This window comes from Teleopsis dalmanni, chromosome X, assembly GCF_002237135.1.
Source record: "Teleopsis dalmanni isolate 2A chromosome X, ASM223713v2, whole genome shotgun sequence".
Classification (NCBI taxonomy): domain Eukaryota; kingdom Metazoa; phylum Arthropoda; class Insecta; order Diptera; family Diopsidae; genus Teleopsis; species Teleopsis dalmanni.
This window is the reverse complement of record NC_051848.1, coordinates 18,945,309-18,966,308: the sequence shown is the minus strand read 5'-3', so window position 1 is coordinate 18,966,308 and position 21,000 is coordinate 18,945,309. Positions and strand designations below refer to the sequence as shown.

Here is a 21,000-nt window from a genome sequence, read left to right as displayed (position 1 = left end):
GTTCCTAGTCCTGGACCTTCACGGTCCCTTGCTTGGAATCTATTCTCTATGCATTCCTAAGAGGTGGTTTTAGTGGGTTCAAGTCTCACACTGTGGCTTTTGATGCTTTCCACCTACTGCAAAAAAAAAAAAAAAAAAAAAAAGAAAAAAGTTTCAGTCTTTTGAGTTAAATCGTCTATGCCACTTCTGGTGTAAAACGTAAAGCAGAAGCAGGAAAAGTGCGAATATCAAACAAAACAAAAGCGGCAAAAAATCATAACAAAGAAAACAGTGCAATTTAATAATAATAAAAATAAATAAATTGTAGGATTTAAAAATTTAAAAGAATTTAAAAATATTTAAATTAATAAAAAACTTGAAAGTGAAAAAAAAATTTTTATGCAAGAATTTGTTTTTGTTAAAAATATTTCATTGTGAAAAAATTTCAATTAAAAATTTTACCAAAAAAGTTAAACAATAGCAAAAAAATTGACTTCAAAAAAACTTAAGTTCATTTAAAACAAATTCAATAAAAAAAGTTCCAGTGCTCAGTAACTAAGTGATTTTTATGCAAATACAAATTTTATTAATATTTGTATTCGAAATAAAATATTAAAAGAATACTATATATATATTAATATATTTTAAAAAAGGCGGCAATTTTTTCTAAATTTAATTAATTTTTGTCTTCTCAATTTAATAAAATATGTAAGTATATTAATAATTGTTTTTATAAAATTTCGATCTTGTTATAAAGAATTAAATTGATCAAGCTCGAAATAAAAAAAAATATTTTTGCTGAAGAAGTTAATTTATTAAAAAATTTATCGAAATAATTAAAATCAAAAACAAATTCCCACTCCTACTAAACTGATACTCAATTATTTCAAAATACTGCTATGTAATTGTTATATTAATTGCTTAACAAAAACAAAAATTTATTTAAAATCATTACGAACTCATTTAAGAAATTATTATTTTTATTTTAAGATAAGCATAAATATGTTTTTTAATTTATTTGTTGTAAATTATACATTATATAAAACTTAAAGAAAATAAATTATCTTTGTTTAAATTTGTAAAAGCAGAACTAAAAAATAAATATTATTATTAATTAGTTTTGAATTGGCTTTATTAAAATCTGTTCGATAAATATTCACAAAAAACATGTTTTTTAATAGCGGACTCAAGAAATTCTTTAAAGAAACCCATATTCTGCTCTATTCCTGATTCCTTGAAACAAGTGGTAAAAATAAAATCCTCAATGAGGTTTTATTGTTTTTATTCCCAAGTCTCAGTACTCATCCACTGTTTATACAAGTAAAACAATGAGAAATCCGACTTCTGAAATATAATCAAAATATATTATATAAGCTTATATATTAATGTAATATACATATATATAAATACACTTACCATTAAAGTGGAAGCGCATTTACAAAACTTTCTTATCATTGTTATATATTAATATAACTAACATATAATAACTATATATTAATTATAATAATCTTACTTTGATATCGATAAAAATTTATATTATTAGTTCTCCATTTTTATATAAACACTTGTCCTTCCTATATCCAAATGTTGTCTTATATAATTAAATTGAAATTAATATAATATATTGTTTATTACTTTCTAAGTTTTTAATATTTAGTTGATTATTTTTTCTAATTTTAATTGTAAATTTCTTCAAAACAGTTTTCAATTAAATTAAATTATGGCTTTCATAAAATTTTATTTTTAATAACTTTAGACTAATACAAAATTATATTTTTAAATTTAATTATAATAATATTTATTACAAGTCTCAGTATAATTAATATTTTAATTAAAATTTCGGTTTACATAAATGTTAATTTCATTTCTAATAATTATTAATTTAATTTATTTCTTAAATGAACTTTTTTTTTAAATTAATTTTCTATTTATTTATAATAATTTTTGGTCTTTTACTTTTTTGTTTAATTATTCTTTTCAGTTGTTACATATAAATTGTTTTGTTTTACATAATATTTACAAACATTAATTGCATATATTTTACTACTTTTTCTTTTTTTTTTGTATAAGTAATATTTTAATTAATATTTTTAATAATTTATTTAACAATTTTAAAACAATTTTTTTTATAATTAATTTTTTAATTATTTTTTTAATTAATTTTGTTAATATTGTCATTAAAAAAGTAATTATTTTTCTCAATATTTTCAAAATTTTTTTCAATTTTAATTTTAATAAGAACGTTACAATAATTTTTGTTAATATTTTTATTATTATTTTCATTACTATAAATTTTTGTTATATTTTATTCTTAGGAATGCATATGTTTTTAAATGTTTCTTTATATCATTAGTATTCTGTTATGTCTTTTATGAAGATAATGTTTATAATTATTTTAATATAACACAATATAGAATTGCAAGATACAATAAATAATATAAGACGGTTTTATATCTTTCTTAAACGTTTTGAGAACTAGCTGAATATCTATACCTGTTCATCATTAAATAATAAATTGCATTTGTGCGTCAAAGATTTAACAGGAAACAGAAAAAGTTAATAGCATAATATGAATATAAATTACTGCATCTATAGGCTTTAATTATATAATATTAAACATATGTATAGAGTTTTTAATAAAAGCAAATTGAGAGGAAACACTTTTTTTATTAACTTTGTTTAATTATATATTAATTCTATCTATTTCTTGCCATAGACGTAGACACCTTTTTTAAATTTTCAGTACAAAAAAATTTAATTAAGGCTGAAATTAATTATTAATCAAAATAATTACTAAAATGATTGTGTATAGTATTGAGATTTTCATTTTATTTTATTTTGTTTTTTTTGTTGGTATTTTGTAACAATAAATTCATCTCTGTAAATAATAACTATTATAATTATTTTATTATTCTCATATATACGTTACTCTAAAGTTAATACCATTGGCTACTATTTTTATTAATTCATGAATTCATTAATTAATTAGTTCAGTGTATAAACTATTATATGTAGATTCTTGGTAGTAATTAATAATATTCAAGAGTGTTATTATTTACGACTTTTTTTAATCTGTTAATATGATATAATATAAAATGATATCCAATAATGATTCCTACATTAATAAAGAAATAATGACTAAAAATAATTTAAATGGTATTTAACTTGACTAAATATTAGTTAAGTTTTATTAACATATATTGCCAACAATAGACTTGGAGTAACAGAATAGCAGAATATATGGAAAATCGAAATATGATTGGCAACAGTTTGGCCTGGTGGCCTTGCATTATCGTCCATAGTAAACCTTAGCGCCCATGTGTATACGCTTCCAAAGAAACAATATAATTCATACTGTTCATATCTTTATCTTAAATTTTTTTTTTAATTTTATATTCACAATTTTGGAGTAAATATGTGTATGAGTTTCTTAATCATAAGACACAAAGCGGAAATTGTGGGTATTTGATTCATGTACTTACCACCTACACGCGTATTTTACTCATTTGTTTAAAAACATCTATTCTTATCTCGGAAGCAATATTCTTTTTTATTAAAAATCGATTGAAAATTATTACAGAAGTCAATAAACTCATAATTAAATAAAAAAAAATAAAATTAAAAATAAAATATCTCACCCTTAAAAATGAAAAAAATTTAAAAATGCATTTATTATTCAATATAAAAGTAATTTTTGTTTATTCTTTGTATAATTTAGGTTAATACAGTCTTAATTGTATAAATGAAATGAAATGATTTTGGTATATTTAAAATAATTATGCTGGCAATAATTACAAAAAAAAAAAAAACTAAGTTTAATCAATTATAATAATATAATAAATATTAATATAAAAAGTGTATTACATATAGAATATATCGGTTGAAATAAGTTGTAAATAAAAAATGTAAAGTACTATTAAAAAAATATATACATATATAAAAAAGTAAAAGCCTATACAGAAACAAAAAATATATAAAAAAAAATTACATAAATAAAAAATTAACTAAATATAAAATAGACCTAAAGAAGAGATAAAATATATCTAAAAAATATTAATATATATAAAATAAACTGAAACTAAATATAAATGAACGTATACCTTTGTACGTACGTATATTTTACATTTAAAAGCAGATTAATAAAAAATAAAAGCACAATTTAGAAATCTTCTTAGTATATTTATATATGAAGAAAAGTGTATAAATATAAAATGAGAAAAAACTATTAAAACCTGTCCTCACCTCAAACTCTCTGGACTTTTATAGCAAATTCTTTTTTCTGTCATGTATTGTATTAAGAATGCAAGCAACATTATTTCCGCGCTTGTCTCCAGCGCCACACTCCTTTACTTCCACCTTTGCAATACCGAGTGATATGCAGTAGTAGTACAGCATGTGTGTGTGCCCCGATGCGTTTCCGTTCACGTTGGTGTTGAAAACTTTTTTTTCATTTCCCTTACAGATTTAAATTTTCTGTTTTTTGTTTTTTTTTGTATTTTTGTTTTTCTTTTTGTTTTAATAAAACTTTTTAGTTTCTGTTTTTCATTCTTATTGCTCTTTTTTTATTGTCTAGCTTCATTGTCATGCCACAATTTTTGCAACACCACCTTCTGTGCTGTTTTGTCATCGGCTTCATGTGTTTTATGCGTACATACATACGAGTATGCCTTGCGTATATCAAATATATCATCACATGCATTATATGTACATTTGCATATACGTATGTACGTACGTATGCATATGTTTATACAATAGTTAATATTTCTTTATTTCTATGGTCTATTAAAATGATCAACTAATTTGTTGTAGTGCATAAATGTGCGGTTAGTATGAGTAGTAAGTGAGCAGTGTTTGTCTGTTAGTCTGTTTGTCAGTTTGTCAGTTTGTCATGTAATTTGTGTGATGTGCAATGATGGGGGCTGTGGTGTGTATAGATACAAGTGGTGTGGTGAATTTTTTTCGCGTATGTGTTTATTTAGGTCAATAAATATTTTTATATATTTATATTTGTAAGCTTTTGCACTTGTGCGTATAATTTGATTTTATGCAAGCGAGAAGGAATTAAATTAGTCGTTAATGTCCCAAACATAGACGTATGCCTTCCTTCCTTCTATGTATATTGTTTTTAAAAATTAATAGTGTTTTATATATTACATACAAAAATATGTACATATGTACATATGTACATACTTGTAGTTTACATATATTGCATTATTTTATAGTTGATTTTAATTTAATATCACTTTTATTTTTATTTTTATTGCATTGAAATTTTCTTTTAAAAGCATTTTCTGAAATCTAAAAAGTTAAATGCACTTTTTGATTTCTATTTAATTCATGATTTTCTGATGGAAATGTTTATATTTGTTTTGGTTCTATAAATGTCAACAGGATCATTTGATATTCTTATCAAACAATAATTTAAATCAAAAATAATTAATTTTTCCCCTGTTGCGATATGATTTATTTTTCAATCCCAAAAAAAAAATTTTTAAATATATGCACGATAACCTTTTCACTTGTCGCTCTTATTCTGTGCTCAACAACTATGGTACGAATAAATGAGATTGATTTTGAAGTTTTCATCATATTTAAGTAATCCACCGCTGAGGCGTAGGTTTAACCCCTAAATTGCATAAAACAATAGCAACTCAAAAATGCATGAACTCTCGTATTTGTGCATTTTTAAAATAGCAACTAGTAATGCCATACTTAATTAACTTCAATGCCACTCTTCAACCTTTGACCTTAAAATTTTTTGGCTCCACAACAGGTAGTCAAATATGTACACGTGTACGAGCTTAAATGCGGGGTCTGCGAAAGGTTATTGGTTTGTTAGTGGGTACTACCATCCAAAACTGTGGTTTGCAGTAAAGTTGCTCTGTTTAATTATGAAATTTTCTGAATAATTGAGTGTTGTTTTCATCAAACTTCAAACCATAGACAGATTTAATACATGAACTGTTGAACATTTTGTTGCTATTCGTATCTACGTTTAATAACCAATGACATTATCCTTCGATACAAACTAACAATATATGTATCCATACAAATTTACAGTGAATTGAACATTTTGTGAGAGGATAACTTCGTTTTTATATTATATTCAATTATATGTTTGCTATTATTACTAATTCCTTATGTTTGGCACACTAATACTAATGCAATACGAATGCAGCTTTAAGCATCAAGCGTATCAACTATTTACTATTGCCATTACTTTATTTTACTTTGGTGTTGGTACGTATATTGTGGGCCCACTATATGTTGCGCAGCCTAGCAAATGATAGTCGTGCTTTTTCAATGCGGCTATTGATGTCCTTTTTCGCACCTCCATCCACCGATAGAATATTCACTAAGCATGCGTCAAATCGGTATGCCTATATGGATCGGAAACCTGGCTTGCTAACTTCGAAAACTAAAGAAGATTGCAATCATTTATCAGTCGATACCTGCGCAACATGTTAGGCATGTGGTGGCCTGGAATAATTTGAAATGAAGAATTATGGAGAATAACAGAACAGTCTAGGCACAGAGGCAGATCAGCAATGACCTGGAGAAGGATAGTTCAGCAGGAGAAGGGCAATTCGTTTAACGAGTTGAGAGCAATATTACAAAATAGAAACCAGTGGAAAACTTTTGTGGACTGCTTAAGCTTCTAATGGAGTATGGAAATAATAGTAATAAATTACTTAATTATGTTGCTTATTCATATGTTGGTATTGAAAGCAGAGAAGAAATTTTATTATTACAAAAAAAAACAATTAACATTTAAAATTTTTAAAGCTTTAATGTTTATAAACGATTTTATTTATGAGCAAAAATTATATAATTATATTAAAATAAATAAATCAATAGGGCTAATTTTTGTTTAGTTGATTGGTTTTTACATCTTTCTTAAGTGGTATAATAATTATATTTTTAATTAAAATTATTTTTTTATATTGTTCATGTCATTTTTATTTATATTATTTTGTATCATATTATTTTTAATTATATTTTATTGTATTAATTGTCTTAATGATCAAACATTTTTAATAATAATTTTGTTTTTTTAATTGGCTAATTGCTCAGTTGTTAAATAATACACTTTTTTAAAAATCTATTACATGATTTTTTTTTTTGATTTTATGATTTTTGTTTGCTTCCATTTGCTTTAGTGTTTCTTTTACGATTCTGTTGCGATTTACGATAGTCACACTTTAAAATTTGAATTACTCCCTGACCTGAGCGGTTGCAATTTAGATGTCATATTCGGCGGAAGGAATACCAATTCTATGCATTTGCACAAATACCAGAAGCAACATAAGAAAGAAAAAATTAAACATTTTGTTTGGAAAAAGGGACTTCCCTCAACACAAAAATGCATTCATATCTATAACAGAAATTCGACTTATAGAATGCACTTTTCTATATTCCTATTAGTACGTCACAATGTTTTTATTCGAGTTATAGAGAAATTCGAGTTATAGAAGTTCGAGTTATGGAAGTTTGACTGCATTTGCATCTCTTAAAGTAACATTCAATCTTTGCTGCGCATTCTAAGCAATAAATACCATATGTGGTTAGTATTAATGGCCATACATCGGTTAAAAGATACATACGAGTAAATCAATTTGTATGGGAAGACAATCTTGATATAACGAGCATTTTCAATGCTACAAATTAAACAATTGTAAAAATAATAGAAGATTATTTAATTGTTTAAAATGTGTTTTTTTTAAATTTTACTGGGCTTAGGTCGTTCATTTCTAGAATAATAATTAAAAATGTTTTTTTAAATAACAATCAGACTTATAAATTTGGATTAAGTATTTAATTATACTTTCTTTATTTTTATCTTAAGTATTATTATTACTTAAATAAATATAAAAGTCTACATAATTATTCTATAAAAATATGTTTCAAATCTTATTATTAAAATTATACATATGTATGTATATTATCCATCAATATACATAGTATGTATGTATGTCAACTTTATTTCACTTTTTGTCTATTACAAAAAATAAATATTTATTATTATTAATTTATTAATATTTTCGGTTTGGTTTAGGAGTAATATTTTTCTTTCTATGAGTTTCTCTTTCGAATTGTATATGTATGTTGTATATTATTGTTTTTAATACCTGTTATTATATTTATTATGTTATTGTTTTTATTTTCTGTTTTGATTATTTCTTTATAACACATTTATAATTTTTTTTATCTTTGTGCCAAGGTTAGTCAGTAAAAATTGTCTTGACTTTTTTTTTTATTATTATTATTATTATTATTATTATTATTATTATTATTATTGTTTTGTTATTGCACGCAGTTTTATTAAAAACGTCTTGCATTTTTTATCTTTTTTTCTCTTTAGTTCATTATGTTTTTAGTTTTTTGTTTATTGTTTTGAGTTTCTTGTTTTTTGTTTCGTTCGTGAACAAAAATATTTAAATAAAAAATAAAAAAGTTTGAATGCCTCGTAAACTGATTAAACACCCAGCAGTAAAAAAGTTGGACTATGTACATATATTCAATAATAGCAAAATGTAGATAGGAAAAATTTGAGAATATACAGTGGCTCACAGCTTATTTCGTGCAAACAATATTTTTGTAGATTTACACGTAAAAATCTAAGATTTTATTTAAGACAAAAAAATTTAAATATGCAACTTTAAAGAATGTTTCATTTTTAATTATAAAACAAAAAAAAATTTAGCAAAAATATCAATATCCAAGAAGTTAAGCGAACAAAAACAACACACATCAAATTCTGACCTCACAGCTTATTTCGTGCATAAAAAAAGTTACAGAATAAGGCGATATTCATGAGACCGCAATAAAAAGCCAGTTGTAATACACTTAAAACAATTTAGAATAAAACTGGTCGGACTAATTGCTAGTTTCTAATAAATAAATAGTTAACTAATTATAAATAACTATTAACACACTATTGGAAAAGTTTATTAACACTTAAGACAGTAATGATAGTAACAATTATATATTGTTATTAACAGTTTAGAATACTGCGACCTTAAAACATATCTTATAGTTCATCCAACTGCAGTAAAATTTACATTTTATACAACGTTTTAATTATATAATATTTACTATGCAATTGAGTTTTCTAATTTTATTAATCATAATATTATTATTTTCTAAATTACAATATTTAAAATATTGATTATCAGCACACTATTTTTTAATATATACAGTTATTTAAAAGTTGTTAAAATTCAACGAAGAAGAAGTAGAAGCCCCATCTGCCAGTTTCTATATTCCATATATTCTCGTAATTAACCTGTACTTTATGGTTTCAAACTATAAATTGTATTCGGAGTTGTGATTATATTTTTTCAATAATAAAATCAATTATCATATTTATTTGTTTAATATTTAGCCGCAATAAATGTTAACTTTGTCTTCAAATAAATAGTTGTAATATTTATACATATTACCTTCTTTGATTATTACTCTTTTATTATTATTACAACAAATAGTTGCATATATTAAAAATAATATTTCTTGTCAAAACTCATTACTTAAATTTTCTGCAGGGTTGTTTATTGGAAGTTAAATCGCCATGGAGTTCTGCTATTTAAAACATTGAAGTATTAAATTATATCGACTTTTCCATTAAACCCACCGCAACTAAGTGCAGTAAAACCAAAATAAATTTATTCTCTTTCGCAGGTTGGTACACTCAGATACACATACTATGACTGGTAACATTCATAGTTAATAATTTCAGTACGCCATTGAACGGAAAACTAATAAATTTGTCAACATTTTGTAGTCTGTGCCCACCCACATCTGTTCGTGCCAGATTCTTGATTCAATTATACACAAAAATAGATTCATATTTTGCATTCCTCCCACTGCTGATATCAAATCCTAACCATTCTGGTACATATGAGTGGTATACGAGGTTAAGTTAAGCTACCTACCTGAACTACATTGAGTCGAATTAACTAACACACTTAGATTCTAAGGTCCATTATGAAAACATTACTTAACGTAATGTAATTGCGCCCCAGAACCCTTAATAGGCGTACCGTGAAAACAGTGCTGATATCGTATAGAGCTGGCAGAAAAATCTTAAGCAACCTGTGATCTTAATATCACAGGTATTAATACCTGTGGTCTAAGTTACTATAGACTCTATACAATTTAAACAATACACTTTACGTGCAATACTATGGTTTATTTTATACTAAATAAAGTACTTGTCTGTCCGTCCATATACTATAATCATTAAATTATAATTTAATTGGATTTGACATAATGTAATTAGCTTCATTTTATTTGTTTATATCGGTATAGTACACCTTCTATTTGCTCAAAAAGCCAAAACAAATTTCAGTAAACAAATGTTGGACTTAAGATGTAAAGTATGGTGTATAGATACATTAAGTTATACTTGCTCTACTCTAGGTTTATATTTAAACTTTTCTTTATTGACAATGAATTTGTTTATTTGCTTTTTAATTGACGTAGTTCAAAGAGCAAATAAGCAAAAAAAAAACTCTGCTGATTGACGTGAAAGACCCATGTGAGTTTGCTATAGAGAGCATGTCATATACATTTCTTTCTTTAGAAAATTAGCTATTAAGAACAGGAGTATAGTCCCCCGTCCATCGAAATATATACATATATATATATATATATATTCTATTGTATAAATATATACACATATATATATTTAGATGGACGGAGGATTATAAACTTTATTGTTACATTATATTTGTAAAGTTTATTTCAAAACAAAAGAAAAAAAATTAAATAAATTAATTATTATAGTAAATAAAAAAATTTCAAATTAAACAAGTTAAAGCCGGCATTGAAAATTTGTGGCTTATGACTCAACTTTGTGATTTTGGTAGCAAAAATGTTGGCAATAGAATTTTTTGGGTATCGGTTGAGTCACAATACAAATGTGTTTTCCGTTCATAAAATTAATTTATACAGTTATTTATTAGTTTGAGTAAATTATTTATAAGAGTTCAATTAAGTCTATTAATCTAAATTGATTTTTTTCATTTTTAATATTTTTTTTGTATATTTTTAACTTATAAGTCTATAAGTAGGTTAACATTACTGTTTTCATTTTCAATATATATATATATATATATATATATATATATATATGTATATATATATGTAGGTACATTTATGTGTATATAAAATGAAATACAATAAATTCTAGTTTATACGAAAAAGAAAATGTAAACTAGTCTTTATATAATAAGACAAAGTGTTCAACTTACTCAAAAATATGTATTTTCCATACTCCTTTTCCTTTAAAATCTGATTAATTGTTACTTTTAATATCTCGGTTAATTACATATTATTAAAAATGTGATTTTATCGTTTCAAAAAATTTTGATTATTGTATTAATATATTATACCTATTTAATATGATACTTTTATATACTAGAAATTACTATAGGTATACTATCTTGAACTCTAATTACGTAAAGGTGATAAGATTCATTGAAAAAATAGTGTTTATTTTTTTGTTAATTACTATTGTTATTTTTTTTGTTTTTTGATCATTTGATCTCAAAATTAGGTGTGTTTTTTTTTGTTTTTTGCACAACTTAATTTATATTTAATTATTATAAAACCATGTGATACACCCCATTTTTAATCGGTGAATAATAAAATAAAGATACAACCACTTAACACGCAAATCACAATTTTGACTCACTCAATTTATTATATGTAAATTACAAGATATTTTGAGAAAACAATAACAACAACAACAACAAATTATCAAACCACAATCTCTACAATCAAAGCGTACGGGGGCCAATAAACTTTTCTGAGGTTAATAAGTGCTCTAAATTTTTAATTTTTTATTTCCCTGTGTACTATATACACTGTGGTGCGTCGTATGTACTCGTATATATTGTAGAAAGGAAATTATATACTAATAAATAAAGGTTATAAATGTTAAATGTCTACATAAACGTTATATATTAAATATGTATAAATATTATACTGAGTAAATATAATATATAATATATATATAAATATAATATATAATATATATATAAATATTATATGTAATATATATATAAATATATATGTATATATAATCATATAACAAAAAAAAAAATATGCAAAAACGATTGTGATATGATGTATATTAAATCTATTGATATTAGAAATGTTTTGTTTTTATTGTTTTTAATGTTTATTGTTTTTAATGCTGTATAACAAAAGTTATATTTTCCTTCTGCTACTACTATTCTTAGTATTGTTTTTATTGTTGTGATGTTTGTACGTGTGTTGTACGTGTGAATGCGTGAATTTGAATGTAAATAAACTCATTAAACGATATATACAAGGTGAGATGAAAAAACTGCAACCAACTTCAGACTGCTGTCATTTCTAAACCGCTCGTCCCACAGCTGTCAGATTTATTCTAGTGACAGCTCATTATATTGTTTACAAGCGCACAAAAGCATTTTGGTGGGAATTTTTCAAAAAAAAAGTTATTTGTGATGGAATTCAAGCGTGATAGTGTGATTGCTTTGCATTTGGCTGGAAAACCACAAGTGGCTATCGTTAGAGCCCTCCAGCATTTAGAAGTGAATAAATGTTTTGTGTCTCGTACCATCGCTCGTTACCATGATACTGGTAGCGTAGCCCGACGTCAAGGAAGTGGACGAAAAAAAACAGCAACATCGGCAGAAATGGTTCGAAAAGTGAAAAAGCGAATTGAACGAAATCCGCGTCGCAGTGGACGAAAAATGGCTCGTGAGCTGAACATATCGCAATATGCCATTCGGCAAATATTGAAAAATGAGCTTGGACTAAAGCCATTCAAGTTCCAAAAAGTGCAAGATCTTACTGATGCGCAAAAAAAAGTTAGACTCGAAAAAGCTAAAGAGTTGTTTCGCTTGGCCGAAAGTGGTGAACTGCCGAATTTGGTTTTCTCCGATGAGAAACCATTCGTTATCCAGCAGTTTGTAAACAAACAAAATGATCGTGTTTACTTGCCAGAGAGGTCAGCTGAAAATTTGCAACTTCGGTTGGCCATCACAACTCAAAAGCCGGCCATGGTGATGGTGTGGGCCGCCATAACAGCCGATGGTCGCTCGCCGCTCGTATTCATCGACCGTGGTGTCAAATTAAATGCGCAAATCTATCGCGAAAATATTTTGGAGGGAGTTCTGAAGCCCTGGGCACGCAAACATTTCGGCCGCAGACCTTGGACATTCCAACAGGACTCAGCACCATCGCACTCAGCACGCGCCATCCAAGAATGGTTAAGAAATGAGGTTCCTCGCTTCATTTCCACCGCACAATGGCCACCAAAATCTCCGGATGCCAATCCGTTGGACTATTGTGCCTGGGGTATTTTGGAAAGCAAGGTTGGAACTAAAAAATACCAAAGTGTCGATCATCTCAAGCAAGCGCTTCGCCGAGAATGGGACAAAATACCGCAGAGCCACTTTCGGGCAGCGTGTGATGGTTCATTGGCCGTTTGAAGGCCATAGTTGTGCCAAAGGTGGCCAATTCGAACAAATCTAAACCGATTCTCAAATTTGATGTTATTTCCGACATTTTTTGCTTTCATTCAATAAAATTTAAAAAAAATGAAAAAATTATGGCGTTTTACTTTGTTGCAGTTTTTTCATCTCACCTTGTATATTATTTTCCATTCAGTTTTGTCTACTAAAAGTAAATTAAACTATCTTTATTATTAATTTTATTTTATCTCGTAACATCTCTTGTAATACCAAATCTTATCCTTAAATTATTATTTTTAATACTTTGTGCGGTTTGTGAACTTCATTTATTTTATTCTAAATTTTAACTATATTCATTATCATAAGCACTTTAGTCCACTACGTTGGAGATGTCTAAATTCGAAAATAAATAAACATATACATAAATACGCATATATGTATATATTTATTATAATTAAAAATTAGTTATACTTTTAATAGTTCATTATGTATATTATGTAGTTATAAATATTTGTTTTTTCTTCTCTTCTTACAGCTAAATCTAATTCAAATATGTCTCTCGCCAGTTTACAAGGTCCTCAATTTGATATTCCTATTGGGTGAGTTGAAATTTAAAAGAATTTTTTTTTGTTATTATTTAGATATAATAACTTAAAAAAAAAATTTGGTGAAATTTATGGTATTAAATTAATTAAATAAAATAATTTTAAATTGTTTTTGATTAAGCTTTTTGAGAACTATTGAAATTATCTCTAAAGTTGATCTTAATAGGATTTCTAATTGGGTTTTCTTTGTTAAGTCGATTTTTTTAACATGATCGTTAGCAGATTTGTTCTTTTTTTTTATTAGATTTCGTTGATTTTCATCGAACTGTTTATACCATTGTAATTTAAATTTAAAAAATAACCCAATATATTGATACTTGCGTGACAAAATTCTTATTAATTTCTTTAAAAATCGATAGTATATATATTATTAGAGCTTTTTCGAAAAGTGGTGAACTACAACCACAAAAATTACATTTTTATATTATTTTAATTAATTGAATTATTGGCTGACCATATAGCTGTAGAGTATTGCCCAATAAATATATTATTAGTAACTATAATAAAAAATCTCCTTATTTAAAAAAAAATGTATTTATCGTAATATATTTGAATATATTACTATTAAACAAATAGAAAAAGATTTAAATAATTTAAAAAAAAAATATCTCTAGTAAATATATTTAAACATACAAATCTTCGACAAATAATATATTATAAAAATTTTTATATGGCAATCGATAAGTTGTTGATTACAGTTTTTGTCAACATTTTACAATATTAGACATATGTATATCTAAACTTTATAAAATATTTCATAGAAAATTAATAAACACATTTATACACTAGCTAAAAAAACGGTTTTGAATCCACAAAACCTCGTAACATCGTAATAGTGGCCAGAGGCATTTATAGAGACAAGAATCTGGTGCTGAGGCGGCACGGGGCCTAACAAATAGCAAATTATCGATTATATTATTAAACAAGTGAACTCAATAAAAAAAAATATGCATTAAATAGATTGAAATAGTTACATTAATTTCTAATTATGTATTTTGGCATACAATATTCATTTATTATAAATTAAAACCTATTTTTAGTCTAATCTTTCCGCTTGATTATTACAATCAATGATTTATTGTGTTTATTTTTCAATAATCGCTTTACCACGAACTGCGTACTCAATGACAGTGGCGTTATTGTTGTTGCTTTTGTCACTGTCACTGGATTTGTGTAGATGTCAACATGACTGTGTCATGGTCAATAAATCAAGTTTCTATGTTGCCATTTGTTGGTTTTTCCTTTACATTAAAATCAAACGTCATTTTAGCCAACAACGGCTGTGTTTGTAAGGGTGTGAGAGTGTGAGAGGGTGAGAGTGTGAGAGTGACACGCAGGAATTAAGTCCGCAAATGCAGTAGTTTTTGCTGTTTCCTTTGCATTTCAATGCATTTTACATGCGTTCTGGCGCCAATTTGAATTTGAGTGCTACCATGCATTCAAACAACCGCACCACATGCAAATTCACCACAGTGTAAGGCATATGTCTCCATATGTTAAACTCCACTTGCAATTTCATTAGCATGAGTGGCGTGGTCTCCTCAGCAAATCGTGTAGCAATTTGAATGGCTACCGCCTGCCTGCCGCCAATCTGTGTAATTTTAGAAATGGACTTGTATTTATTAATTAATGTGATTAAATAATAAAGTACATTTAACATAATTGTTTTAACAACGATAACAATATTATATTTTATTTAATTTTTTGGTTTTTTTTTATAATATTGTTCTTTATAAAATTAGATTTCAGTATATAAAGTTGTACATATTTCATTACATAGGTATATTGCCTCGTTATCGCTACGTCATTTGCAATGTCAAATATTGTCAGTATAATGCAAATGGGTAGTCATATAACGTCATATTCGCATTCTTGTCATGTAATGAAAACGGATTTGACACACCAGTCAATTATAATTGTCATTTAAAATGACATAGTGAAAACATTTTTTATATTTAACCAAAAACAAATAACAAAGATTTTATTTCATTATTCATACATGGGTCATTTCCTGAACCTTGTGTAAAAGCTCTATTCTATAAAATGAAATAACAATGAATAGAGATAATGATTTTATAGTTACCAACATCCAGTGTCAATTTTCGAAGGCACTTGTTTCTTCTTAACAACCGCTTTAATATTTAAGTTGCTATAATCTGTATAGAAAGAAGTATACAAAACTTTAAATTGGGCGATTTTACAATTAACGATTTTTGACCGGTTTTTTACCATATTTCTCGTGAGAAACCTTAACATATAAAAAGATAGAAACTAAATCCATTCCGTTAAAGTTAGATAACTTAATACATTTTTTGCCCTCACCGATGTATACTATGACAAACTATCAAACAAGTACTTCCGTTAAAATCAATGTCTTCTGTAAGCCAGAGCTGCACATTCGAAGAGAAAATAGCTAATTATTTTTTTTTCCTTTAAGTTTCCTCAACTGAGTATCAATGTATATTAGACAAGAAATGCAAAGTTTCTTATCGTGGGTGGTGTTGCCTACCAGTGATGAAAGAGAACTGCACTAAGCCTTGGAATATTTACACGCAATACCATATTTATTGTACGCAATACCAATATTCTTTACCTAAAACTGAGTGTTATTATCCACCAATATTGAGCGCCATTTAAACTGCCTGACCTGACCTTTCTCTCTCATCTATGGTTTTAAACACGATTTTCTTTTCTATAACCTAAATAATAATGTGGTATTTCCTTAATAAAGACAAATAGTACTGTATCTACATATATGTATAGTATTCTTATTCGTATTTTTATAATATATAACTTAATAGTATTTTTATTTAATGTCATAATCAATTAACTTGAACTTTGTGCTCAAGAACGTGTGAATCAGTTTGAGGAAACAATCTATCGATGTGTATTTGCCACAATGCCGTCTAGTTGCTAGTTTTTACTCATTCATTGATAAAAAAAATTGAATTTTTATTCATAATATCATTAGTTTTTGTTGTTTATAAATTTTGTAATTAAAATCTTTTATTCTAGGAATTTCAACTCATTTTAATTTACTATCTAAAACACAAATTTGTCACTAGAGTCACATATATGTATACAATGGCACATTACTGAATATCTAGAATTAGATAGTACATCTATTTACATGTGTATATGTAGTAGGTATATGTTCGTATTAACTTTGATGATAATATTTCCGCCAAATATTTTTTTTTTTGAGTAATTATTGATTGATTGACGTTAAACAGTTCACCAGTTTAGCAGTTGAGCAGTTGAGCAGTTGAGCAGTTGAGCATATATACTATACCCGCATTTAAGCGTTTCAAGTTCTTAGTTATTTGACTCATGCCTTGCAATATAAGGGGAAATTTTAATAAAAATATTTATAAACAGAATTACAAATAAATATTTTAATAAATTTTTTCCAAAAACATTTTTAACATTTTTAAAATATGTGCTATTATCACTCGACACACTATTTAATGCATATTGAGCGAACGTTGACTGATCGTTTTGACCGAATACGTGAGGGGCAAAAGGGTTATTTAAATTGCTTAAAATTACCTTAACTGCGTTTTAAACTATTGTATTGCATAATATATTCAATAATTAATAACTGCGAATATATAAATATTCTCATACTACGAGTAGAACAATGTAAATGTAAATCATTAAAAAAGCGTGTTAATTCCGGGTAATTACTTTGTGAACACACTTTTAGCTTTACCCACACTTGCATGAAATAATTTATAGTAATAATTATTGTTTTAATTTCATATAATTGTTTTTTTTTGTTGTGTTTTTATAATTAATAAATTAATAATACGAATATTTTTTTAGAATTTTATTTTAATTACGTTATGTGATACATATAACGTAATTAAATAATAATTTTTTTTTATTAAATTTTTATATTAACTATATACGTGTCTTTGGTGGGGTTCCATAATTTAATATCATATTTTTTGATAATATGATTTTTTGGTAATAAATAATAACTGATTGCAAAGCAGATACTCGCAGTCGGCTTTAAAATCAGGGCAACGACTGTAAGTGAATTCATTCATTATTTCCACTAGAGGTTAATATTTTTTCCTATTTTGATTTTTATTCCAAACAATTTTTTAATCTGTCTTGCATTTAGCATTAATAGAATTTTATATGCCTAACGTCGTCAGAGTTTAATATTTAAAAATTGATAAGATTTCTTAGTTGAGCGCGTGAGTTACGTTTATTTAGCTAAATTTTATGCTATAAATCATTTTAATCTGCACTAAATCAGAAACGATTTAGATCATTATACTGGAAAATAATTAACATATAGGCGTGCTATAGCCATAATTGAAATTGATTATAGCCCTAAAATAAAATGTTATAATTTTATTGATTGAATTTAACTTCTGTTTTTGTTTTAAAAATATATTAAATACTTACAATTTAATATTTTTTTTAACATTTTACCATTTAACATTTAACGTTTTCTCTTTAATATTTTTTTATGTAAAAAAAAAAAAATTAATAAGTAAAAATCATTTTAATTGAAGATTGAGTATATTTTATTTTTTTTAAAATGATTTTTATTTATTTTTAAATTATAAAAATTAAATTAAATTTAAACATTAGTTATTTTGAAAATTATGTGTCATTTAAAAGAAATTAATAGGAAAAAAATCATATATTCAATTGTGGGTTGTATTTTTATTTTATAATAACTTATATTTTTGTAATTTATTTAATTATTGTATATAAATAATAGAAAAAAAAACATAACCAATTGTAGATTTTGCAGCAAAAAATACCTATAATATCCCAATGTTTTTAGTAGAAAATTATTTTAAATATAAATACAAATAATAATATAATTTGTTTCATTATTAATTTTGTAGACATCACAATATGAGTGTCTCATCAATATCCGATATGGTTCCTAATAATCCATATGAAGTTAATGGCGATAATGTGGTTTCCATTGAAGAACTACGTCAACATATGGGTACTTGCTTTTCTTGTGGTGTTTCCTGGAATGATGAGCACGTCTCTCTTGACTGTTCCGAATGTGGCGGTTATGCATTGACACGTTCATGTCCAGTTTGTGAAGGACGTTGTAATATAAAGTGGCAGCGTGATTTCACCATGGTAAGCAACAGTTTAATTTAAAAGTAAATAGTAATAAAAAACACATACGTTTTCAATTTTATAGAGTCATGCTCTTGGTAAAGCACGTTGGCAAGGAACTTGCACTATTTATCCAGAAATACTACCACATTTACTTGAATCACCGGAAATAACAATGCACAGTAAATTTGCCTTGGCACCCTTCTCAGCAGCTGGCATTTCTTCTGCTCCTGCTACAACTGAAACGCTGAATAGTAGCTCTGTTAGTGCCGATAGCATTACATCATCCTCCAATAACTTATCAGTTCATGCAACAACTCAAACACAATTACGTTTGGCTCAGGAGTTATGTGCACGTCTTGAGAAACTTCAAGCTGGTACACATTTGATGTCCTAAAAAGTCATTATTAAAACTTTAAAGCGCGCAAGCAGAGTTCCTCTTCCATCAATTCCACAACCACAACCACCACCACCACCTCCACCAACACCTCCACCAACACCTCCACCAAAATCCACAGCAACGCTATGTATACCACAACCCATAATCATCGCAAACCCTAAAAAACAAAGTCTACATACACATCAAGATTTAAGTACGATTCACACGCACGGGACTGCATGTTTGGGAGACTTCCAATGTTTGGGAGCAACTCTTCAGGGATGGATAAAGCTTTAGGATTTAGTGAATTGTATTCATCTATTCATACACATTTCTAAGGCATTATTTTGGCATTATTTCTTAGTACATAAATGTACCCAGAAAAGAATGTAATTAATTTTAATTATTGATTTAATGGATGCACTACATATATAAATAGTTAATATGTGTAAAAGAATAAAAGAAGTTTACAAATTTAATTTTAATAAAAATTAGGATAATAATATAATAAATTGTGTGGCTGTTGCTTTAGGTCTCTTCATATATGCTTAAACCATATACAATATATACGAATATTATATGTTAATTATTTACAATATAATATATTTTTATATACACGTAATTTTTAAAACTTGTTCACTTTTTCTTCTTTTTAAATTTTTTAAATTTTTTAAATATTTTAAATATTTTAAATATTTTAAATTGTTGCATTCTAAATGCAATAAATGTAATAAATGGACAAGAAGATGCAGGGCACAAGAAAAAAATTGGTTTTTGTTGGCATAAAGTGTATAAGAAGAATTGTTTTTTATTTAAGCATTTATGCTAATAGCATTAATCAAACTTAATGGTTTTAGCAGAGCAGAGTTTAGGTAATAAGAGAGAGAGCCATTTTGTTGGTAAGCAAAATCTGAAGAATGTAAAATACAAAGAAAAGATATTCGATTTTTATAGTTGATGTTGGTAAGTTAAGAAAGAATTACGAGATAAGCACATTTTAAGTAATAAGAATAAAATCAAGACATTTTTAATTTATTATTTGTGTACAAAATTAAAAATTTTTATATATTGCATCTTTAAAAAAAACGGGCAAACTCTTATAGATTTGTGAATGCATGTGAAAAGAAAAGAATTTATAAAAAATATGTATGTGAATAAAATGTAATATGACTTATTTCTGATATATTGAAATATTTTCAACACGCTCCAAGAAAAAGACTATTTATTGTATACGTAAAAATATATATGTTATATAAAATACAAATTGAAATAAAACACAAAATATATGTATTTACTTATTACTAGTACACAAAAAAAAATCGAAAAAAACAGAAAGTAGAAAAGAAAAGAAATAGTTTAAAACTATAATTAAAAAATCAAAAATTAATATTTAAAAAAATATTATTATTTTTAAATAAAGTATTACTTGCGGTTTTAGTTTACTTTTGAATTCGAATTTTATATATTAATT

General features: G+C 26.1%; 1 protein-coding gene across 1 annotated transcript; it reads left to right on the top strand.

The window, feature by feature from the left end:
* Window positions 1–647: 647 nt before the first annotated feature.
* On the top strand, window positions 648–20,011 carry LOC119687224 (protein pinocchio). The gene is made up of 4 exons (XM_038101480.1): window positions 648–687; window positions 13,981–14,044; window positions 18,922–19,171; window positions 19,236–20,011. The coding sequence occupies exons 2-4, from the start codon at window positions 13,998–14,000 to the stop codon at window positions 19,545–19,547; spliced, it is 609 nt and encodes a 202-aa protein (XP_037957408.1). The 5' UTR covers window positions 648–687; window positions 13,981–13,997; the 3' UTR covers window positions 19,548–20,011.
* Window positions 20,012–21,000: the final 989 nt, after the last annotated feature.